Source organism: Engraulis encrasicolus, chromosome 5 (assembly GCF_034702125.1).
Source record: "Engraulis encrasicolus isolate BLACKSEA-1 chromosome 5, IST_EnEncr_1.0, whole genome shotgun sequence".
NCBI lineage: Eukaryota > Metazoa > Chordata > Actinopteri > Clupeiformes > Engraulidae > Engraulis > Engraulis encrasicolus.
This window is the reverse complement of record NC_085861.1, coordinates 22,353,763-22,377,462: the sequence shown is the minus strand read 5'-3', so window position 1 is coordinate 22,377,462 and position 23,700 is coordinate 22,353,763. Positions and strand designations below refer to the sequence as shown.

Genomic DNA, 23,700 nt, shown 5'->3' with positions numbered 1-23,700 from the left:
CTGTGAGACTCCATCAACGTATAAAGGCCTACATATGAAGAATTCAGATGCAAAACCCCCTAATTCAACCCCTAATCAATTTCTGAAGACCTGCACTTCTATATTTTTAGAGAACCCTATTGTTGGCTTGGTTTACATGTATGTACTTGATAATACATGTAAATAGTTATATTACATACATAAAATTAAAAAAAATATGCTATTCTGATAGCTTTGTATTAAATAAAAATGAATTAAGATTATTTTCTGAAAAGGCACTTAGGGGGTTTTGCATCTGAACTCTTCATATATTATTAAATCTATAATGGGCCTACAGTATGGAAGATGATTGAGTTGGGTTTTTTCCTGTTCTCCTATTTCAGTGACAGCTGTAATCAGTTGTCTAGATATTCATCACAATATTTGTCACATTTTGGTTTCCAAAAGATATTCCCCTTACCTTCGAGGCGGCTTTATCTCTGGCAAATAACCCCCGTAAGACAGTCAGTCCATTGTTCTATTAACCTGTGTCTCACAAAGTAGGCTATAATGTGTCTGTCGGGAAATGCAGACCATTCAAATGTAAAAAGACAGCTTTCAGGTCAGATTTGGCTAGACTGTCTAGCAGAACATTACACACACAGAGAGACAGACACACACGCGTGCACACACACACACACACACACACACACACACACACACACACACACACACACACACACACACACACACACACACACACACACACTGAATAATGCGCATTACACACCCACACATGTGCGTGCGTGCACACACACACACACACACACACACACACACACACACACACACACACACACACACACACACACACACACACACACACACTGAATAAAGTGCACGTGGATGGATCCTATGGATGCAGTACATGTGTCCCTGTCACAGAGCCCAAGTCGCAGCCAAGAGGGAGATGCTAGCCCGTGTGATGCCACGGAGACACCTGGCTTCAAGTGAGAGCCTGATGACATACACAAAGAGTCCTCTCGAGACAGGTGTATAGCTCTCTTGACAGTGAAATATCAGGTCTGTCTCGCCTTGCCAAGTTGCCCTTGGTGAATGAATTTGTTTTTCCAACTTAGTGATCTTCTATAAATAGCCGTCTCCATCTCCATGCAAAGCAGTGGGGGGCAATCGAAAAAGTCCGTTTGGTCTTTGAGCCGGGTTTAATTTGTTAGCATCAGCAGAAGGTACTCTAATTACAAAGATTGTGTTTATGACACAAGGATTATAGGAGTTAAGAGTTTTGACCTCTGTGTAATAAGGTCAAGTAACTCGTTATCCCTTTTACATTTAACCATTTCGATAACATATTGAGCAACAGAGTTCTACAGTTTGGCAAACTGTAAACTGGAAATTGTTATAACATAAGGATCATCACAGTTAACTGCTATTCACATCGTATGTCTTCAGTTCATCATATTAATACTGCTTACATCTAACTTATGATGTTAACCTGGAACATCTTCGCTGCAGTGACATGCTGTCCTATTATGCTGTTCATATTAACCCTTGTAAGGTGTTCGCGTTTTTTTGCTTGAGAAAAATATTATCAGTTATTATTCTTTCACACTGAGATTCACTCGCCTTGGCTCATTTTCTGTGAGGAACATCAATCTGGGGAAAAAAAATCACGAGCTTGGATTGAGCTTTCACACTTTCTTCACTGTCATCTTATCTTTCTCTCTCTCTGTGTCTCTCACCCAACCTGAAACATCTGCTCTGAGATAAATAAATAAAACACTCCTTGTGCTTGACCTTAGTCTTATTAAGTGTGCGAACCTACTCCTAACCCGTACTATACCTTTTGGGTCCACTTTTCTAAACATCTAGAGTGCAAACAATACCCTTGCCTCCTGTATCTCTCACCCTCAAAACATATATATACAGACATGAGCTATGATTTTTTTCCCTTTTTAAATTATTTTTCTGTATGCTCAGGTCAAAAAGACCCAAACACTTTCTATGTAACAAAAAAATGAACACCTTACAAGATTTAAACCATTTCCACAACACATGGAGTAAGGACAGGTTGTTCTAACATCTAGCATTCGGTGAAAAAGAAAATAGCTTGTGTCCACCACTATGAAATATGGGCCTACATCTCTTAAGCTCAGGGTAGGTACTGTATCTGGGATGCCTTCTTCACTGGCCACATGCTCACCTTTCCCCTCTTCCTCAAGTAATGAAAAACCATTAGGGGGGGTTTTGAAAGTCGACAGCAAACTGAGGAGGACAGTGTGTTCTGATGTCATGGTCTGTGATCGCCTCCTACGTGCTTCATCTCTGATGTCACTGGGGTGTGTTAGTAACGCCTGACTCCACACTTCCACAACCTCTTTTCTATCATGGGGATAAATATGGCTCACATCGTAAACTTTCAGACTCCTTTAAGAATATACACTCAAAAAGTGGCCCTGAAATTGAATTCGAATTGAAGTGAAGATGAATTTGAAAACATTTAGAAGAAACCAGTCAGGAGAAGAATAAGACCGTAAGTAATTAGTAATAAGTATTTCATTTCTTGATGTGTTTGTACTATTTTGTACTATTGTAGTGTTTTTATTCAACAGACAAATAGTATTTAGAGTGGAATGCCATGATTGGGAAATAATGAACATGGGGTCATCTGAGGGATCTTGTTTAGAAGGCCTCTTGACAGAGATAAAGAAACGTCTCCTTTTTTCCAGAGTTGCAGCCAAAGCCCAGCAGGATCGGTTTCTTTGGGGTGAGGCATTCTCATCACTCGCCCCATCCACTCCCATCCATCATGAGAAGTACAAACACACCCCTAAACACACCCCTAAACACACACACACACACACACACACACACACACACACACACACACACACACACACACACACACACACACACACACACCAAACAATAAAACACACATTCACAGACACCTAAACACACCAACACACACACACACACACACACACACACACACACACACGCACACGCACACACACCGTTAACATATGAATGTACATATCCCTTAGCACACACACACCCCAAAATACATATAGTAATTAACATTAATACACACATATGCGCACACATACACACCCACATTAAAACATTAAACTCACACGCACACACACACACACACACACACACACACACATACACTCACACGCCCATAAACACACTGGCGCGCACACAAACACACACACGCGCACAGCACATACACCCATACACACACTGGCACACACACACACACACACACACACCCTTATGACAGCAGAGTTAGTCTGTGCTGTGTATAGGTGTCCCATTACGGAGAAGCGGGGATCTGTGGAGAGGCCGTGCCTCTCCTCTGGCAAGCGTTAGGGTATCTGTTCCTGAGGTGAAAGGCTGTTGGCTACCACCACTGAAACCCGAGGCCTAGGGAGATCATCTGGAATGCTCTCTGTGTGTCTCAACGCATTTCTGCCCGTCAAGACTGACGGATGATTTTTTTTTTTTTCTCTAGCCCCTTTAATGCTAACAGCTCCCTTGAGTAGAGATGATTTGCTGTAGTGAGCCATTGGATTGATACATCATCATTATCATCCTCATCCATTGATGTGATAGTAAGTCCGTTAACATCCGGCGGCAACAAAATGGTTTAACCGGAGAGTGGAACAAAAAAAAAAAACCATGAAATCAAGCCAAGGAAAGCCAGAGATTTCTGCCTTGACACACTTGCTTAACTTACAGTATCCATTCAGTCTAAAATTAGCTCTGTGTTTGTTTTAGTATGAAGGATAAGACTTTTAACTTTGCCTCTTTTGTTCCTAAAGGTCCAAATGGAAGTTTGCATAGAGATAGCACACTGCTTGCCCAAGGCCATTACCAAGCACTGTGACAACAGATAACAATGCACTTAATCTCTCTGTACAAGGGAAACCTTGATAACCGCTGTGATGGATGAAGATGTTGCACAGTTCTACACTCAACACAATTCCAGCGTTGCTGGGGAGAGGAGACAAACCTTCACTGCTTTCAAGTAAGAGAGGACGACGTGGAAACATTTATGTCCAGAGTCATCAAATATGGACACATCAGAGGCTTGGCAAGCCCATGTGCAATGTTCATCATCGTTCAGCTGCTGTGGTTCCCTGTACAGTACCTGGTTCCCTGGAGGAGGCTTAGCAGGTATGAAAGTCGGCCGGAGGGCTGTGGCATTGTGTGAGGAACTGTGCACTGGGCCCACCAGCAGCCAAAATTATTTTTGCCTGCGAGTGGGTCTATCCTCGGACAATGCTCCAGACCCTGAAACTGGCTGGCCAATCAGAATGCAGGAGACTAGGAGCATGCGGTCGACCAGGGTTCGATTCCGGCCCGGGCCCTTTGCTGACCCTTCTCCATCTCTCTCTCCCAACTCCGTTCCTGTCACTACCTTCACTGTCCTATCTTGTATAAACAAAAATAAAGGCTTGAAAAGCACAAAAAAATATATTAAAAAAAGTTAAGCAATGATATCCAACGCATCTCATCTTCTTTGGAAGGATACCCTTCTGATTTTATAACATAATGACGGCATGTAAGTTTGTGAGGTTGTCCACCCAATTGATCTGTCAATAACTCCATCATTAATGACTCGGTTGTTACATAATTTGCTTTATAGACTCATATGGGGAATAAAAAATCTGACATTAACCTTTCATTAGAATCCAAAGTCAAACTGTGCACCTATGCTTCACTTGAGATGCAGTTGACATCTCTGATTGTGCAACTATCTCCGATAGTGCTGCTCTCACATCCCAATCTTGCAGTGGTGCAGTCTACTTTTTTGTAGTGGGTATACTGTATATTTGAACATTTATAGAAGTGGGTATGCTGTATATATTTGTGCTATGCTAAACAATGGAGCAATCAATTTTAAATGGGTATCCTGAAATCCCTGAAATTTAGAAGTGGGTATACTCCGTATACCCGCGTTCTACGTAGACAACACCACTGCAATCTCGGCTACTAAGTGATGTCATGACTCCGTGTCCACATCAAGGCCTCTTGCTCAGCACCTTCTCTCTCCTGTAGGGCCAGCAGTACGATGACAGCTCTGTCAGAGGGATCTCCAAGACCTCCAATTATTGCAAGTGTCCGAGACATTCTCTCTAGCCCTGTCTATTTTTAACCACTGTTCTTCTAAGCATTCCAACCAGACAAGACGACAAATCACCCAGAACAGTCTCCAAATGCCATCTTTCATCTCTCCTGCTCAATGTGTTCTGTGTGTTTGTGTCAGTGACTGAGAGATGTTCCCACTTGGTTCATTCCCTGGTTGACCTTTCATGTCAAACAGTAAAATAATCCAGCAATTAAAACTGTGTAATGGAGTTGTAAGTTGTTGATGGACTGTAAAGGCCCATTGATATGAACCCTTGACCTATACATGTGCTCTGTGCTGTAGTGTGGGCCACTTATGCCTCTTTTCCACTGGCGGTTTTCTGGTAGGCCTACAGCTCGACACAGCGCGACTTGGCCGCCACTTTTTCCTTTATGATTAAGCTGCATGAATCGTGCCTATTCAAAAAGCAAAAAGTGGTGGCCAAGTCGCGCTGTGTCAAACTGTAGGCCTACCAGAACACCGCCACTGGAAAAGAGGCATTAGTAAACTTCCACTAGGCAGCACATGGACCAGGTAGTTAGATGAAACATGAGACAGGAACACATCTCTCTGGCCCCCCTAAAGAAGCTGTGTGATGTATGGGCCGTGAGACTGGCATGGGGGATTCAGTCACTGCCAGCCGATTCATGTCGTAGTAGTAAACCAATCTGGAGACATGTGCCCTGGCGTAGTGAAGCAAAAATAGCACTCGCTGTGATATTATTTAAAGGGCCGGGGGGCAGCCCTCGACCGGTACACTGTCATGTCCACAGAGACAAACGTTGCATCAAAATAAAGTCCTCGTCACTCCCCAATCAGGTGTGTTAGAGCCGTTGGTCTCAAAGGACAAAGGAAGGGAGGATGCACTGCATAAGCCGGAACCCGCGCACCTACCTGGTGAACTCCTACAGCGACCTGAAGGAGAGGAATGAGGAGAGGAAGGAAGGATACGAGGCCACCTGGCTAGACCTGGTGATGGAAACCAGACCAGAGCTGAAGTGAGTGGAAATATATGAAAATATCTTGTTAAAATATTACGCTTTAGTGGGAAAAAAAAACAAAGAAAGACCATATTTCCATCATTTAGTCGTTGGTACAATTTAGTAATAATAGTGTAGTGTAATAAATAATAACAACAACAATAATAATAATTATGATAATTATTATTATTACTACTATATTATTATTAGTAATAGTAGTAGTAGAAGTAGTATTATAAGTAGCATTGGTATACTATCACTAATACTAATATTGTTTCTGTTGTTTCTTTTTTACCTTTTTTCCACAGTGTGGGACTTATTGAAAACAATACTTCTCGGAAAGAATCATACGAGCATCAGAGATGGGTACATTTTGTGGTACGCAGGAACCTTGATCAAACGCTGTGCATTGGAAAATACGGATACAAGTTGACGAAATATGTCCAGCCCTCCAAGAATGTTCTGCCTCTCCCACTATTCGTTCCCAGGAACATGGCACAGCAGAATGACTTCAACAAAATGCCCGCAGAGTTCAATACAGAGTTGCTCACAGGAGTTTGCGCCGACAAGAAGGATATTTCACATGGCGTGCCACCGATGATACAAATGGGCCGCGTGGACTTCATAGCGTCCCGTGCATAAAGTTCTAATGGTCGGGGACGCGTAATGACTGACAATTGGAATGTGGAGCGACCTGAGCTATCCGTAACACAGGACTGGACTTTGTGTGATTTTTTAATAGGCTGGTTCGGTTTAAGGGCCACTTCTCTTAATGTCTGGTGTGCTAAAGTAGTCAAACTTTGATCTGTGGTGAAAGATTGTGTTTGATTGTTTGACACAATGCATTACGCATACCATTTCTAATTAGGCCTAGTTGATAAAGTACAAACACAGGCAACTACTTGGTATGGCTACAGACATAGAGTATTTTGTATGAAAATGATTACCCATTTCTGCAGAGATTATCGTTATATGAGAATGTGAAAACAGTCTACAAAGCTACTTTACCTGGACAAGTCAGAGTTGAAGTTACAAGTTTGAAGTGTTAAGATGACGTGTGAGTGAAGTATGCAGATGAAAGTATGAGTGACGTTTTAAAGAATATTGCAGACAGCAGGTGCCATACTACTCGGGCAGAGTTTTGTTTCATAACATTATACTGCCATCGTATGGACATATGAGAATAGCACTGGGGAGAAGGAAAAGACATTTCATGATTTAAACAGCTGAAGGTGATGCATTACAACAAATATTAAATACTATGAATTATTTATGAATGGACTATCTGTGAGTTATTTACCGTCCTTTACGTTTATACATTTTCTAGTTTACCCAACTTTGATGTAGGATATTCCAGCGTCAAATTGTAAATACCAGCAACTGAAATTTCCAAGAACTCTTCAGGTTTACCCAATCTTGCCCTGATTATGGATTTTAGAGAGATCCCCCTGACTGCTGAAACAATATGAATGGGAAAAAACTCTTACACATCTTTTATACTATGCATATTTTAATACCTCAGTATTGATGATAACAAGCAGGAGAGAACATTATGTTCATAAGTGTCATAGGTGGCCTTTACAGGCCAGGTGCATCATAACACACAGTGCAACCACTTTTTCACTGAGGAATTCATTACATTGGCAGCAATTTCATTTTAGGTGACAAAATGGGATCTACAGTCTGCATCAGACGTCTACAAGTAAACAAAGCGGTTCGTTCTCCACCTTGACTTTAGACTGAAAACAAAAATCACAATGCTGCATACGGCTGTAGTGCCTTTGACAGCAGCCAATGCGCAGAGATTTCTGATAAAAAAAATTGTTCTTGCACAAAGACGCCTTGGTTGTGCTTAATTTATTATCCTGAATGACATGCCGACCTCCTATCTGAACTATAGTGGATGTGAGTAGTTAAACATTACTTGTGAGACGGTGGTACTTTTATAGTGTTCTTGACCATATATTCTTTATCCAAAAGCAATTACCTCTGTGAGGTACCAATTATCGCTGTGATCCTCCAACAGCACATCTTCATTACTAGCAAGGGCTGGACTATGGTGGATGAGTCGTGAAACTTTACCTATAGGATGGTGGCACTGGAAGAACAAACTAAGCAGTCTGTCAGTTGTTCTTGGCCATACTTGAACCAAAAGCATTTACCTTTAGCAGTGCAACTTCATCACTAGCAAGGACGTGTGCATCCTAGAGGACTTCTGAAGATATCTGATATCTGTCATTTGACTTGAAAGGGCGGTGATGTTGATACTGGAAGAACACACTAAACAAACAAGTTATGGCTTTCAGAGTTCACAGCAAAAAAGGTCACTTGGGTTGAGTGCCGTCGGTGGCGGCTCGTAGTGCCGTCTCGGCTCTCTGGTGCTTCTGCAGTGTCACCTGCAGATGCCAGTACCTGAGGTAGAGCCACATCAGGCTGCCGTTCTTCCTCTTGTCCCTCAGATTCAGCCGGTCGCCGCAGTGCTTGTCGTTCTTGAAGATGTCCCTGAGGTCCGTCTCCAGCTCCCCCAACTCCCGGAGCTCGGGCTGCTTGGCCACGCGCAGCAGCAGGTCCTTCTCCATCTCGTGGCGGTGCTCCCTGGGCCGCAGCAGGTTGCAGAAGGCCCCCTGCCTCTCCACCAGCAGCTCCTCCAGGTCTCCGAGAGCCGCCTGGGCCCGCCGGCTCCTCTCCTCCTCCTGGGCGAGGGCCTGGCGGAGCACCTGCAGTGTTTTCCCACAGGACATTTTGTTGGTTAGTCAAGGTGGTGGGGGGGGTTAAAAGCCTGAGTGCGTTTTAATATGCAACCTTGCCTCCTCCACTTGCCTCCTCCACTTGCTTCTCGTCATGATGACATCACTGAAAACAGCATTATATTTCAATATCTTGCAAATGCTCAATTGTAAAGTCTTTTTCTCATTTGCAATTGGGATGGTGAATGAAAAACAGTCCCTCAAAAGTTGTTTTGGCGAGGCTGACAGCTGGGAAACTTTATCGTTTTCTCCACGGAGGAGGGGCCAGGAGGCGGGACGAGGAGACAAGCACAATGGAGGAGGCAAGGTCACATATTGGGATGCACCCCCTGTGTCTTAGACATGTGTCATTATCATCCTTTTGGAAGACCATGTTGTGCTGACCGTTTCATGTGAAATATGATATGAAACTTCATAAAAGTAAGAGTATGCACATCCCACCTCTCTGAGGCCAGGTGCAGGACAAAGGCGCGTCTAATAGTGGAAAAGAGTAGATGTCCGCACACTGTGGATCCGCTTTGAAAATTTGTATGACCTGAATACATTTTCAAAGCGGAGCCGCAGTGTGCGGACGTCTACTCTTTTCCAAATATGATATGAAAACCTTGAGAAATAAATCACTTGCACAGTTTTTTCAGTAAAGGAACTTGAGAGATTTCATTCACATTACAAAATCTTGTTCTGGAGGATCTTGTCAAAGTGATACTGTAGGTGGGTGTTATAAATACTCCTTCCCTCCAGTGGAACGTGGTAGTAGTCAGTGAAAGGACTTCATTACCATAGTACTTCACTACTACAACAGTTAACAGTGTCCAATAAATACATTGCGACTGGTAACAGCAAATGGCATGTCTTAAAGGGACACTGTGTGAGATTTTTAGTTGTTTATTTCCAGAATTGATGCTGCCCATTCACTAATGTTACCTTTTTCATGAATACTTAGCACCACCATCAAATTCTAAGTATTCATTATGACTGGAAAAATTGCACTTTCATACATGAAAAGGGGGATCTTCTCCATGGTCCGCCATTTTGAATTTCCAAAAATAGCCATTTTTAGCTGCAAAAATGACTATACTTGGACCATACTAGAAAATATGTGTTTATTACTTAGTAAACTTTCATGTAAAGATCAAAGTTGGCAATAGGCAGCCCAGTTTCAATGAGCAGCATAGCTGCAGTACTTTTTTGACCATTTCCTGCACAGTGTCCCTTTAAGGGGTTCATTGTGAAAAGTGGTGGTGGATGGGAACCCTGACCTGCGCGGCCACCCCGGTGTCCACCTGCCGGGCCTTCTCCTGCTCCAGCTCCTGCTGCTGGCTCTGCAGGTGCTTGCGCTCCTCCACGAGCTGCTGGCTCTGGGCGGCCAGGGCCTGGCGGTAGCCCTGCACGCGCTGCCGCTCCTTCTCCAGGGCCAGCTCCAGCTGGGCAGCCGAGCGCTGGGTCTCGCGCAGGGCGTCGCGGTACTTCAGCTCCATGTCGCGCGTCACCGCCGCCACGTCTTGGTCATGCCGCATCTTCACAGCGTAGATCTGCCGCTGAGACTCCCTTGACCATATCCAGCCTTGTTGGTAGAATAAGGAAAGGTTATACAGTTGTTACGTGTTATATATGTTGTAAACATGTCATAAACTGTTGAAGACACAAGGCTGACCACACTGCAGCTTGAAGTTGCAACTATTTATTTGCACTAAATTAGAAATGGTTAAGTTTAAGCTGCAGTGTGATCCAGCTTCTCTTCTATGTCCCACTGTGACAGCAAGCACCTATAGGGATGAGTCCAAATTAACTGTTATTACTGTATGCATTAGCCTTATTGGGAGGAAGGGACTATAGGAAAGGCTGGGTTATGGCCATTAAACACAGATTATAACTGTTGGTTATTGGTGAGCACGTTTTAAAATGATAGGGGACTCAGACCTGGAGGAGAAAGCATCTTTTAATTAACAACCAGAAACTCATACCACATAGGCCTGGCCTACACACAGAGCCAGACTTGGCAGACAGGTTGCAGAAAATGATATCTGTGTGTCCTGTGTTATAAAAACTGATTGTGCGTCATGGGTGCATGCACACACTTACGAAAGGCCGCTAGGCCCAGCATTGGCACAAGGAGCGCGTAGTTCCATTTCCCCCCGTCAGCCGCACCTCCTCTCGGCTCAGGCGCTATGTTCCACCGTGGAGGATCATTAAGGTTGTTCATGGAGCAGCCCTAGCGAGTGGGAAGTGGACGAAGTCATGAGATACATGAAAACGAGGGCAAATCTCAGCCCTCAGTATATTTGTATGCCAGTCACACAATTCTTAATTAATTGGGCGACCTTCAAAAAAACTTAACTCACTGAAGTCACGGTGCCAAAGTTCCCCTTCAGCGCATGACAGACCTGCTATAAATAGGTGAGGTTAGGGCCTGTTTGTCGGTAGTTAAGGCAACTGGGGACATGCAAGTTGAAAATAGGCAAATATGATATGCATAATAACAGTCAGAGGAACATAAGCTGAACTCACGCAGCCTCGCAAATTATAGCATACACTGCAGAGGTGGGACTCATGGGGTGCCGGCAGCGGTTTGTTTACGTTAAGCTAACCTACTTCTCATCTCAACGCAGCAGTATTGTAGTATTGGGGGTTGGATGGGATGCAGTGTCCAGAGAGTGGGTTTCCTCTTGTAAATGAGTAAATTATGACACTTTAGGCCAACGCTGGTACTGCTAGAGCATCGTGACGAGAAACGGCAGATGCGCTCACCTTCAAAACCAAAACAACTCGGCTCGGACACTTACGTATACGTTCTTCCTCATTCACCAGTGCAGTTGCACAAGTCTTTATGCAATTTTCTTAGACAACGAAGGATACACCATTCCCTGAAACTGAAGGGATATAGTTGTAGTAGTCTACCTACATTTCAGTGAAATAATCAAGTTGAATAATCAGCTAAAATGACGGACACACTTTGTCATTGATTATAGGCTTACACAAGACAGTATAATATGACCACTTTCCACATGCACACGTATAAAAGAAAGCAATTTAAAAGTTTTCTACCTATCCTTTGCAATTGGTTTGTTCCAGTGGGCGGCGCTTTGTGCTTCAACTACCCGTCGCAACACCGCCTCCAGTGCAAGAGCGGTAGGACTACACTTGTCAAAGGCATCATGTCATCTGTGTATGCAGCATCCCGTATTTTGTCAAAACGGGTTTTAACACCAAAAACCGTGAGTATTGGACACATGCATTTATTTGAATGTTTTCCCTCGACTGAAAGATTTGGCCATGCTTTTGTAAAAGCTTTTGATGATGTGCAAAAACTTGCCATTAACCCTTTCCTCGACGTTTCGTAACGCTGAAATTTCACCTTGTGTAACATCACAGGGAAGGTTGTTTTTGACTTTTTGTTTTGCTGCTCTGTTGTCTGTTAGATAGTTATTTCAGCCAAAATAATTAAAAAGATTGCAGACATTTGTGTCAACGGATTTGATCCTTGTGTATTTTTTTGTGAAATAATGAGTTTTAGCCCCACCTATTCTATTGTTCATTTGACAGGGTTTTCCCACCACTTGTTACAAATGTTTTGTTTTCTGCTGTTTTGTGCCCTATGTAGTGTACAGCGGCAGCGCAGGGAGCTTCGAGAAATATCCATTTTTCTGTCTATGGAAAAAATCAGGATGCAAAAGTGTCAGATGATGTAAGTTTCAAAACACAGCAAATACACGTTCAGTGATTGTAGTTCAATGAATTACTGATATTAAATATCGATGACACGACGGGATTAAGAGAAAGAGCTTTCTGTATCCCCACAGATATCCACCCAGTATCCAGTGGTGGATCATGACTTTGATGCTGTGGTGGTGGGCGCGGGAGGGGCAGGTCTGCGGGCCGCCTTCGGCCTGTCTGAGGCTGGGTTCAACACAGCCTGCGTGACCAAACTCTTCCCCACCAGGTCCCACACAGTGGCTGCACAGGTATGTTCTTTCCAACAGGGACTGTATTAATTTGAATGAATGTAAGGAGTGAATTGATGTTTGAAGCAGGCATTGGTTTGCAGTCAAGGAGGAGGATGCTTGCTGACAGGAGAGTGAGGAGATGCGGGGTTTCACCAAATAATTCAGATGCATAGTAGAGTTACTTCATTCATCCCCAATGTAATTACGGTGTCGAGTAGCTTATACGTAATACACATATACGTTGCCAGACAAACTGACAGATACATGACACATATTCACCTAGGCCTACAGACATTATAACAAGTCAAAGTCTGGGGAAAAAGACAGAAGAGAGAAATATTCTGAAAGCTGATGCCATTGCATCTTCTTGCTGCCATGGTTGACACACCTCACATGTTAAAGGTGAAATGCAGAGGTTGCACAGCACTTTGATGTGTTCATAGTGTGCTATGGGACTGCAAACAGCACATCCCTTCAGAGAATATGGTCAGAGAGAGTAGAGAGACAGAGGTTCCATTGGCCCATTGTTTCTATTTCATTGGTTCTATTATTGCAAGGAGGAGGGGGGGAAATCCCCCTTTAGGCAGACCTAGGCAGACCTAAGGACTGTTCTATTCAATGCTAGGAGTATTATGACATGCCCCTTTAGGCAGACCGGAACCTGGTCATGTTAGATGCCCATAGCAACCTATTACACTGGCATATCTCTATATACTTTAAGAATCTCTGATGGTCCTTGCGATGTCCATACGGGAAATAACCATCGTGTATGCAACTGGCCTCTTCTTCCAGGGTGGCATCAACGCTGCACTGGGCAACATGGAGAACGATGACTGGCGGTGGCACTTCTATGACACAGTGAAGGGATCCGATTGGCTGGGAGACCAGGATGCCATCCACTACATGACGGAGCAGGCACCAGCTGCTGTGGTGGAGGTGAGACACTGTTTTTTGGGTACTGGAACATCATGCCATCTAGACTTCAAGACTTCACAACTATCAGTTGTCATACGTTAAATCTAATTGAAGGCCACAAAAGTGTAAGAGGAAAGTATCAACGTTGAATGTGTAGTAGAGAAAGTACAGAAAGAAAAATTGTGTGTATAAGTACTATTTGTGTAAGTATACATTGTGTATGATTTATATAAATAATTTTAACAATACTACTTGTAGTAGTATAAATAGTAAGTATGGAGTGAGGGATGATAGACTAGTATTAGTATTAGTAGTAGTAGTATTGCGATGTGAGTCACTATGGTAATATAAAAACATAGAAAGGTGTGGCTGCCTGTTGCTTCCTGAACACATGTTGTCATTTCCTTTCAGCTGGAAAACTTTGGGATGCCCTTCAGTCGCACAGAGGACGGCAAGATCTACCAGAGGGCTTTCGGAGGGCAGAGCCTGAAGTTTGGCAAGGGCGGGCAGGCACACAGATGCTGCTGTGTGGCAGACAGGACCGGGCACTCTCTCCTGCACACGCTCTATGGACGGGTAAGAGGCGGCGGCGATACACCACCAACAACAGACAGAGACCCCACACACTCTCAGTTAAATTCTCCTTGTTGTAGGTATGACCACTAGGTGTCATTGTGGTCTTCAAAACAATACATTCGAGTAAGGATTGTTTTTGTATAGAGTCAGTGGACTGTTATGGGAATTACTTGATCTAGATGTAGGTTCTCCCAACCTCCTAGACTCTCAACAATGCTGTACAATTCTGTAAGTTGTACAACTCAATATGTATTTCTCAATGTGAAGTGTCCTAGCCTTGCTAAGACGAGTAACACCCACTTTCCGCGGATTTCACCAGAGTATCCGATAACTAGTTCTAAGTGTAATTAATAATTGGATAGTCCTTGGTGAAATCCACAAAAAATGGGCGCTACGCAATGAGTGCCTTGTATTCCTCAGACATTACACAACATAAGCTCTCCAGTTGCCTTGAAGTATCCAAAGTTTTAACCATTTACCATGAAAACACTCAATTGTTTTCAGTACACATTTTTGCTGCTCATCATCCAACACTATACTGCTACTATTTTCCATAGTCTCTGCGATATGACACCAGCTACTTTGTGGAGTACTTTGCCCTGGACCTGCTGATGGAGGATGGGGAGTGTAGAGGTGTGATCGCCCTGTGCATGGAGGACGGCTCCATCCACCGCTTCAGGTCCAAGAACACCGTCATCGCCACCGGGTAAGCCTCCCGCCCCCCGCCCCCGCCCACGGCCATTTCTCCCATCAGAGTCAGACAGGCTTGTATCCTGGTGAATATTTATTGTCATTATCAGGGAATTCGACGAGGGGCGGGAGGGACAAACGGCTTAGTTGTGTCAGTACCAGTTAGAGACGGCCCCCAGAGCTTGGTTCGTTTTACATTATACTGTATGGATTGGGGTCTGTCAGATGACTTTGTCCCAGGCCCAGCAACCCATGATATAGATTTGCTTGTTCACTGCTCATGAATGGGTGTGGCGTAGAGTTTGCTGTTGCATCAAAAAGAATGTCAGTGTGTCTGTCTGTGAAAGTCCTCCACTGTACTCTATGTCACGACTCAGAGTCACATTTCGTTTCCTTTCCTTTTCAATTCAATACATTTCATCGGAAGCTATTTTAGTTGTAATTACTCAAGACTTTGTGCAATTGTTAAACGTGACTCCTCTCCCCCCACAGTGGTTATGGCCGAGCCTATTTCAGCTGCACCTCAGCCCACACCAGCACTGGGGACGGGAATGCCATGGTGACGCGCGCCGGCCTGCCCTGCCAGGACATGGAGTTCGTCCAGTTCCACCCCACAGGTGAGTCAGGAAGAAAAAGCCATATGCTGCACTCTCTCATAAGGACCATGCCGTTTATGATAGGACTAGAGCACATTATAGGGACATGCTGTACTTATGTGTCTTGCCATATGCCAGATTACACTGCACAATGGCAAGGATGACACTGCACAATGTCTCTGGACAAGATACAATGTTACAACGTGCCTTATGTAGTATTACTTACAAACAGAATGACTATTGCAGTGCAGTTACATGCAAAAAAATAGAATTGATAAAAAATTAACAACAACAATAGATAGATATTAATATTTCAGATCAACACTGCGTCCAGACAGCTCTGTGCGTTTAACGTCTCTTTGGAATGTTGCAGTGATGCATTCTGGGTGTTGCCGTGTTTACAGGTATCTATGGTGCCGGCTGCCTGATCACAGAGGGCTGCCGAGGGGAGGGAGGAATCCTCATTAACAGCGAGGGAGAGCGCTTCATGGAGCGGTACGCCCCCAACGCCAAAGACCTGGCCTCCAGAGACGTGGTGTCGCGCTCCATGACCATCGAGATCCGCGAGGGAAGGTACAGTACCACCACCACCATATACAGCATTGTCTGGAATTGTGTCACAAAGAGTGTTGTAAGGAAACTGAATGAAAGTGAAAGTCCTGCCACAGCGAAATGAAAAAAAAAAACAAGTCCTGCCACAGTTCAAATCTTGTGGTCTCGAGTCTACCATTTAGCCTAATCTTTAGTCAAAGCTAATTACACAAGCCTTGTTTGTGTGCAGTAGAGTGAAGCACCGGGTGTGTCATTATTTCGGATTGCAGCTAAAGTAGCAGCTAAAGTAACAGGCGTTCATCCTCATTTGATATCACTCAGGTATCAGGGACTATTGACTAATTTTGTCCCATAAATTAGAAAATAACATATTGTGCAGTTGAGATCAGGCAGTGGAAGCCAGCGATTCGTAAAAAGACTAAGTGTGTGTGTGTGTGTGTCTGTGTGTGTGTGTGTGTGTATGTGTGTTTGTGTGTGTGCTTGTGTGTGTGTTGTCCTCCACAGGGGTGTGGGGCCCGATAAGGACCATGTGTACCTGCAGCTGCACCACCTGCCCCCCCAGCAGCTGGCCACGCGCCTGCCCGGCATCTCGGAGACCGCTATGATCTTCGCCGGAGTGGACGTCACCAAGGAGCCCATCCCCGTGCTGCCCACCGTCCACTACAACATGGGCGGCATCCCCACCAACTTCAAGGGACAGGTACGTGCTGAGGAGAAGTGATTCCCAACCAGGGGTGCGTGTACCACTAGAGGTATGCGAGCCCATCCTAGTGTACTGCCTACTGGGCGGCATCTCCACAAACTACAAGCGACAGGCACTAGCAAGGCTATTTACATTGTATACATGGATCCCACCCAACTACAAAGACCAGGTATTATAGTTTCAGTGCCATGTGTCCCATGTTAAGCTCCTGTAAGTCTATGTTCACATTGGAGATGCCTCGGGGCACATATTCAAGTTGATCTGATCAGAAACTATGTACTGTACCATGAATGAGCATTCACCCATTACAAGTTTTCTGAGCAGTGGTACAGACAGGGTATTTGCTCACACTTGTTGTATTACCATATAATATGTGCCCATAGTAAATGTCTAAAGATGACTTTGTAAGTGCTCTGTTATTTTTACAGGTGTCTGTTAGCATGGTTTTGAGATAGCAATATTCACAATATCCATCAAACAAAATGAAATGAAAGATTTCAGTTCACCAGGCTGAAATGCCTGCAGCATATAAGGTAGCACATAATAATTATATAGCTTTCATTTGCCATGCTGTTTCATTTATGATTTTTTGTTTTGTTTTGTTTCTTATTTGTGTGTCAGGTGATCACCCATACTGATGGTGAGGACAAGGTGGTGCCCGGGCTGTATGCCTGCGGTGAGGCGGCGTGCGCCTCTGTCCATGGTGCCAACCGGCTGGGTGCCAACTCCCTGTTGGACCTGGTGGTGTTTGGGCGTGCCTGTGCCCTCACTATCGCAGAGACATGCACTCCAGGTAAGACAAGCGCCTGTGCATCAACACAAGTGGAAACCACTAACAACGTTAAGCTGATCACGTCAAGAACAGAGGACCGCTATCACATTTGTTGACATTGGTGTAACTACAGTGCTGTAAAGTCCCTATTTGAAGCAACACATAGTAATATTTTCAAAACTCCCATTTGCAGTGGGTTATCAACTTGTAACAGGTTGATGGGTAATCACGAATCTGCTTTGTTATCATCTATTAGCTTTTACTCATATGAATTCGATTTTGGAGGAGATGGGAGTAGCCATGGTGTCTGATCTGTGGGGCAAATAAACAGGAAATGCCTTAGTGTTGCTTTAAATTCCCTATTGTTTCACCTCTGTCAGTTTTTGGATTTTAAAACTTTTTTTTTTACTTCACAGGAGAGAAACTCCCACCCCTGAAGGCCAGCTCTGGAGAAGAGTCGGTAGCTAATCTGGACAAAATCAGACATGCTGACGGAAACACCAGAACATCTGAGATTAGGTTGAACATGCAGAAGGTAAGCACAGTCTGACTTGAATCCATCAGATCTTGTCAAATGATTGTACAGAGCAGTTTTCCCTGATTGGCTTCCCTCCCCATGACAACAGACTATGCAGAATCATGCCGCGGTGTTCCGCACTGGTGATGTTCTCAAGGAGGGATGTGAGAAGATGGACGCCATTTACCAAACCATGGCAGATCTGAAGACATTTGACAGAGGTGAGGTTCAAAAATACAAATTGGTTATGGTCATATATTGATAGTCTCTGTTTTCAGGTATTCCTTCAAGAGTTGCGCAATGCAAAATCACTACACTACAATACACTACAATCACTACAATATTTTCAGTTCAATAATTTTCAAATGTCGTTCTCAGTATTAATTAACAGCATAACAGTTAATGGCTTCAAGGCAACAGTATTGTGTGGACAATAATGAAGACAAGCAATCATTTATTAATGGGTTGTAGACGTAGTGTTCTTAAGAGATAATGCAAGATGTTGATTACATTACATTATTACATTACATTGCATTTGGCAGACGCTTTATAACCAAAGCGACTTTCAAAAGAGGACATAATCAAGCCAACATCACAAGCAAATACAAAGTACACAGGAGATATACAGAACAACAAGTGCAGTTGCAAAGAGGGGTTCGGTTTTTTATTTTATTTTTATTTTTTATAAAGAGTGAAAAACGAGTACACACACACAAACACACATGTTGATGATTTTAAATGATGATGTGAAGCCTGGGGTGTGTTTCTCGAAAGTGTAGTTGCTAGCCAGTAAGCAACTTGTGTAGTTGGCAATGGGACATTGCACTGAAAACGTAGCCAGCACCTATGGTTTCGAGAAACCCACCCCTGACCAGTTACCCATTGACCCGCTTAGGTATTGTGTGGAACACGGACCTGGTGGAGACCCTGGAGCTCCAGAACCTGATGCTGAATGCCGTTCAGACCATCCAGTCTGCTGAGGCCCGCAAGGAGAGCCGGGGAGCCCATGCCAGAGAGGACTGCAAGGTAAGGACCAGTTCCATCTCCAGCCCTGGGTCTTCCATAGCTAGTGTGCTGTCACACCTTGGTCTGGCAAACCTCATACAGACCAGAGGTTGTAAGTGGAGGCGGAAAGCCTCTACTGTCATCTGCTACAGACAATCACATCACTGATTCTGATGTGAGATTTGACATTTTAAATTTGAAAAACATGGTATGCATTGTTTTCAAAGGTGAAAATATCACTGCTCATCTGTGGCAAGGTGCAGAATTAATTGAAAGGTACAAATGAGTAGAAACAAAGTTTGAAATGTTGTTGTAATTATTTAATAATGAGGATGTTGCCCTGTTTTTCAGGACCGCGTTGATGAGTATGACTACTCAAAGCCACTCGCCGGACAAGAGAAGGTGCCATATGAAGAGCACTGGAGGAAACACACCCTGTCCTATGTGGACGAGGCCACTGGCAAGGTAGGAGAACTCTCTCTCTCTCTCTCTCTCTCTCTCTCTCTCTCTCTCTCTCTCTCTCTCTCTCTCTCTCTGTCTCTCCTGTCATTATTGCAGCTTCAAGACTTCACTGTAGTTCACTCCACAAAAGACATCTTGTTGCTGAGTTCATTTCAAGCCCACAATGGTTACATTTGTTTAGAATGCTGTTTTGGCCAGTGTTTGATTTGTTGGTTTGTTTTGCGAACCAACCAATGCAAAATGTTGAGTTTCAAACAGGCCAAAGAAAAAAGTGATTGTATTTTGGTGGTGGTGCACCCTGCTGAATTTCTCATTTTTCGGGAGACTGGACATGCTTTGAGATGCATGCTCCCAATGTGATTTTCTAGATAATCATATTCTCTCCTCTATTCTTTAGGTGACTCTGGAGTATCGCCCTGTGATCGATGCATCCCTGGATCAGGAAGACTGCGCCTCCATTCCCCCTGCCATCCGCTCATACTAAGCAATATCCATCCACAGGCCATTCACTGCACATGTGCTTTGATTTATCACTTTGTTTTTTAAGTGTGCTTAGGATCCGTGAGAAAGTTGTACATTTCTTGTTCTTGTTCTCACATAATGATCTAAAAATATACTCCTAATGGGAGCGGATGCATGATGTACCTAAGGTTTTACAGTAAGTGAGAAGGAAATGGCGAATGAAGTCAGGGTTTTTCTGTAAATGTTGAGACAAGTGAGATTGCGTTTTCTAAGAGAGGTTTGAACTTAATGTTGAGAGAAACACTTCTTGACAGTTGTTTTTATTTTCAGTGGCCTTCACGAAAGATGAGTAATGCAATGAAGTTCACCGGGTAATACACACGGTTGGATTTTCCGCTTTAATGCCGCATCGCACAAAATATTCTATAACCTGCCTAAATGTAAAGATAGTGTTATTGAAATATTGCAGTAAGAAATAGTTACCACTGGTGATGTTTAAATAGTAACAGCATTTATTCACATCACAATAAGGACATTGAACTCCAGTAAACTCTCAGTGTCGTCTTCTTTCCAGATGGTTAAAATGTGTAGCAGTGTATCATCCATCCAGTTTCTGAGCTTTTCATTCTAGAAAGCAAGCAATACAATGACTTCACATGATACAGTATATGCTAGTTAACTGTCACTGGTAGACTGACATGACACCATTTAGAGGGAACAAAGATGTTGGAAGGGACTTGAATTTTTTGTTTTGAATTGTAGTATTACATTCAATGTGCATTTAATTTATTTATTCTGTATATAACTGTGTTGGGTAAATATCGTTATAAGTTGATTGCTCATGCTACATGTGATGACTTTTGCTGACTACTGTATTTGTTCACAATAATAAAATGGCGTCAAAAGAAATTCAGTCTGATGTTCACTTCACATGTCTTACCCAGGTGCAGTGGCAGAACAATTGCACACATGGCCACAGGGCAGGACATTTATAGGGCCCCCATACAGCCTGCCAAGGTCACAATAGGGCCCCCACCACCAAGTTTAAGAGTGCCCTGGGGCAAATGCCCTGCTCGCCCTATAGCTCCGACCCTGTGGTAAATGTGAGTGGTATATCCTGCTGCATTTTGCAGCTGACCAACAACTGATCGACCATACTGTTGCGAAGTTAGAATGAAACTTAAGCCATTCCTGTGTTACAATTAATTGGGCCAGGAATGTGGCATGTTTGTTACTTTGCAGATATCTGGAGAGCTCAGAGCGAGAGCCTCTGCTGTTGAAGGCCATTGTGCCAGGGCACAGTGTGCTCACGCATAACTTTCCAGATAGCAGACACATCTTTAGGTCTATGCTATCCTTAGCGATGGGTGGTTTTATGATTCGTCACCCCTGGAGACAGGGAGACGACATCTTCCCTAACTAACATCATACTTGTATACGTGTAACCTGCTGACATGAGGAAGAGGGTATAAAAACCGTCGCCACCATTTTGTCAGCTATCGGTCGATTTTGCTTGTCATTCGCCAGAGATAGGATGCTGCCTAGTTAGTGAGACGCTGTGAGACTTTGTCTCATTTTTCATTTCTTTTTAACCTTTATTTTTCTTCCACTTTTACTTCTTTTATTTTCTTCTTATTCTTTTTAAATAAATTGTATCCTGATCGATCCTTTTAATTACGAAGTCAAGACTTATTTTATTTTTGCAAGTGAGTCAGCTAAAAAACAACGCAGAGCATTTATCCTTCAATTTTTTTTGGAGAAGAGAATTTTGGAATCGTCCAAAATCTAACACCTGCCAAGATGTTTACACATGCATTTTCCTCAATTACAAAAATGGTGAACATACAGAGAGCATGTCATTGCAACAGTAGGTAACATCCCCATGTAATACAGAAACCTCCCACACACTTCCATGCCTGTGGGGCACAATCTTTGGCTTTGATGAGCTGTCACACCATATGTCTGGTGTCATTACTGTGAACCAGTCATCCATGAAACACACGCATCTCTCTCTCTCTCTCTCTCTCTCTCTCTCTCTCTCTCTCTCTCTCTCTCTCTCTCTCTCTCTCTCTCTCTCTCTCATCCAGCTGTGGGACGATATTGAGGAGTTCCTTTTTTGTGCGTGTCTCTGTGTGAGTCGAGACTGAGCGAGTGTGTGTCTGTGTGTGTGTGTGTAAGTATGAGTGTGTTATGGTGTGTGTGTGTGAGTGGGGGTCAATGCCTTTTCTTTCCAGCCATTGGCCAAGTTCATCAAGACAAGCAGGGGCAGGGTGCAATGCAATGCAATGTTTACAGTGCCGGTCGAGTTCCTCAGTCAGTGTCTGCTGTGTGTACAGGGCTGCACTGGCCATCTGGCATGGTGGGCATTTCCCGGTGGGTCCCACACCCTCTCATTCAGAAATGCAATATATATATATATATATATATATATATATATATATATATATATATATATGTGACCGTGAAGAAATGCACACGACACAACTACTTATCTGATAGCAAAAGTAGATTTTAATTTTATTTGTATAAGAAAAGGAAAAGTAGAAAAAAGTGTCCATGTTCTGGACTTAAAAGAGCCTCAAAAGGAAATAAAATAAAAACAACCAGAAAAATACTTTTACAGGGTTGCTCTTTTTTATAAAATGAAAACACTCGTCACAGTATACTGCCTCAAAACCCCAGGAGGCTGTTCTAAATAGGCGATTACAAAATCGTTGAGTAGTTGCAAATGCAAGTATGAACTACTAACCATCAAATCTGTACCCCATAGTAACTACGGTACAAACGGTAGTGGTGATACTGGAGATGAGAAACACACATTATAACATTAGTACACCACAACCACAGTTCACTCTAGAAAGGTGCTTAGCACTTTTCAAGAAAACCTTTTCACTTACTCAATACACACCGCGCCACACCAGCGCGTGATCACTGATCTTTACTTCACCGGACACCGAGGTTCCCTAGGTTGGGTGATACAGTATACAATCCATTTCAGTACTAATCACATCACAGTGTAATACATGGAGATATTTCTAAAACGCCACCATATTTACACGTACACTTACATGAACTCAAGCTTAAATGATATTTACTCGTGGCGAGGCTAGGTTGAGACAGGGTAAACCATGCTGCAGTCAGGCAGCAAATCTGCATGTGAATCTAGGTCCATCTGTTGGTCCAACTATTTCACATTATCTTCAGTTCAATTCCTCATTTTAACTAAATGTAACAATATATTTTAACCAAATTAATGAACATACAATCATTCTCGGGAAGATGATTTCGTGTCTCGCTTGCGCTTTCAAGGTTTCCTCATGAACCGTTCACTAAACCGGAAATCCCGCCCCAGCATTAAGTCACTTCCTGTTTTGAATAAAATGAAATCCCAAAATATTGAAACAAAATAAAATCATCAAAAACCTTAAATATGACCCGGTTACATATAATATCTATGTATATTTTTTTACATTTTTGAAAATAGAGGCGCACGATGGTGCCGGTCCCACCAGTGAGTTAGTTCTGTGCCGCTGCTTATGAGGGGCCCCTTTCAGCCAAAAATGCCCGGGCCCTATTTCTCCCCCAGCCCAGCCCTGCGTGAGTATAGCCTAGTCGTGACGGATGAGCTTATGTGGTTGGAGCTGGCACGCCCCAACAGGCACA

General features: G+C 43.4%; 3 protein-coding genes across 8 annotated transcripts; 2 read left to right on the top strand and 1 right to left on the bottom strand.

Moving 5' to 3' along the window:
- The first annotated feature begins 5,846 nt into the window (after positions 1 to 5,846).
- On the top strand, positions 5,847 to 7,373 carry zmp:0000000930 (telethonin). The gene is made up of 2 exons (XM_063198948.1): positions 5,847 to 6,114; positions 6,405 to 7,373. Exons 1-2 carry the CDS (start codon positions 5,978 to 5,980, stop codon positions 6,736 to 6,738), a joined length of 471 nt encoding a protein of 156 aa, XP_063055018.1. The 5' UTR covers positions 5,847 to 5,977; the 3' UTR covers positions 6,739 to 7,373.
- A 97-nt stretch (positions 7,374 to 7,470) lies between these two features.
- Positions 7,471 to 11,681, bottom strand: ccdc127a (coiled-coil domain containing 127a). 6 transcript variants are annotated; one of them, XM_063198943.1, is made up of 5 exons: positions 11,627 to 11,681; positions 11,186 to 11,227; positions 10,926 to 11,055; positions 10,103 to 10,407; positions 7,471 to 8,813 (listed from the first exon to the last, which is right to left on the bottom strand). In XM_063198943.1, exons 1-5 carry the CDS (start codon positions 11,642 to 11,644, stop codon positions 8,421 to 8,423), a joined length of 888 nt encoding a protein of 295 aa, XP_063055013.1. In that variant the 5' UTR covers positions 11,645 to 11,681; the 3' UTR covers positions 7,471 to 8,420. The 6 variants fall into 6 exon arrangements, with proteins under 6 accessions (XP_063055013.1, XP_063055012.1, XP_063055014.1 ...); XM_063198942.1 differs by having other exon boundaries at positions 11,186 to 11,230; positions 11,627 to 11,677; XM_063198944.1 differs by having other exon boundaries at positions 11,186 to 11,230; positions 11,352 to 11,667.
- A 267-nt stretch (positions 11,682 to 11,948) lies between these two features.
- LOC134449140 (succinate dehydrogenase [ubiquinone] flavoprotein subunit, mitochondrial-like) lies at positions 11,949 to 20,940 on the top strand. The gene is made up of 15 exons (XM_063198941.1): positions 11,949 to 12,058; positions 12,445 to 12,528; positions 12,644 to 12,805; positions 13,580 to 13,723; positions 14,114 to 14,278; positions 14,836 to 14,984; positions 15,461 to 15,585; positions 15,969 to 16,137; positions 16,621 to 16,816; positions 17,441 to 17,612; positions 18,008 to 18,126; positions 18,218 to 18,329; positions 19,004 to 19,134; positions 19,465 to 19,578; positions 19,973 to 20,940. The coding sequence occupies exons 1-15, from the start codon at positions 11,999 to 12,001 to the stop codon at positions 20,057 to 20,059; spliced, it is 1,989 nt and encodes a 662-aa protein (XP_063055011.1). The 5' UTR covers positions 11,949 to 11,998; the 3' UTR covers positions 20,060 to 20,940.
- Positions 20,941 to 23,700: the final 2,760 nt, after the last annotated feature.

What these genes read in the sequence shown, in the direction of transcription:
- ccdc127a (XM_063198942.1), bottom strand. An exon ending in GCTGGGCCTAGCGGCCTTTC is followed by an intron (nt 10,408 to 10,925) that starts GTAAGTGTGTGC and finishes TCTACCAACAAG; the next exon opens with GCTGGATATGGTCAAGGGAG. An exon ending in ACACCGGGGTGGCCGCGCAG is followed by an intron (nt 8,814 to 10,102) that starts GTCAGGGTTCCC and finishes AAAACACTGCAG; the next exon opens with GTGCTCCGCCAGGCCCTCGC.
- zmp:0000000930 (XM_063198948.1), top strand. Translation starts at nt 5,978, where the DNA reads ATGCACTGCATAAGCCGGAACCCGCGCACCTACCTGGTGAACTCCTAC. An exon ending in GAAACCAGACCAGAGCTGAA is followed by an intron (nt 6,115 to 6,404) that starts GTGAGTGGAAAT and finishes TTTTTTCCACAG; the next exon opens with TGTGGGACTTATTGAAAACA.
- LOC134449140 (XM_063198941.1), top strand. Translation starts at nt 11,999, where the DNA reads ATGTCATCTGTGTATGCAGCATCCCGTATTTTGTCAAAACGGGTTTTA. An exon ending in GGGTTTTAACACCAAAAACC is followed by an intron (nt 12,059 to 12,444) that starts GTGAGTATTGGA and finishes TGCCCTATGTAG; the next exon opens with TGTACAGCGGCAGCGCAGGG. An exon ending in CCCACACAGTGGCTGCACAG is followed by an intron (nt 12,806 to 13,579) that starts GTATGTTCTTTC and finishes CTCTTCTTCCAG; the next exon opens with GGTGGCATCAACGCTGCACT.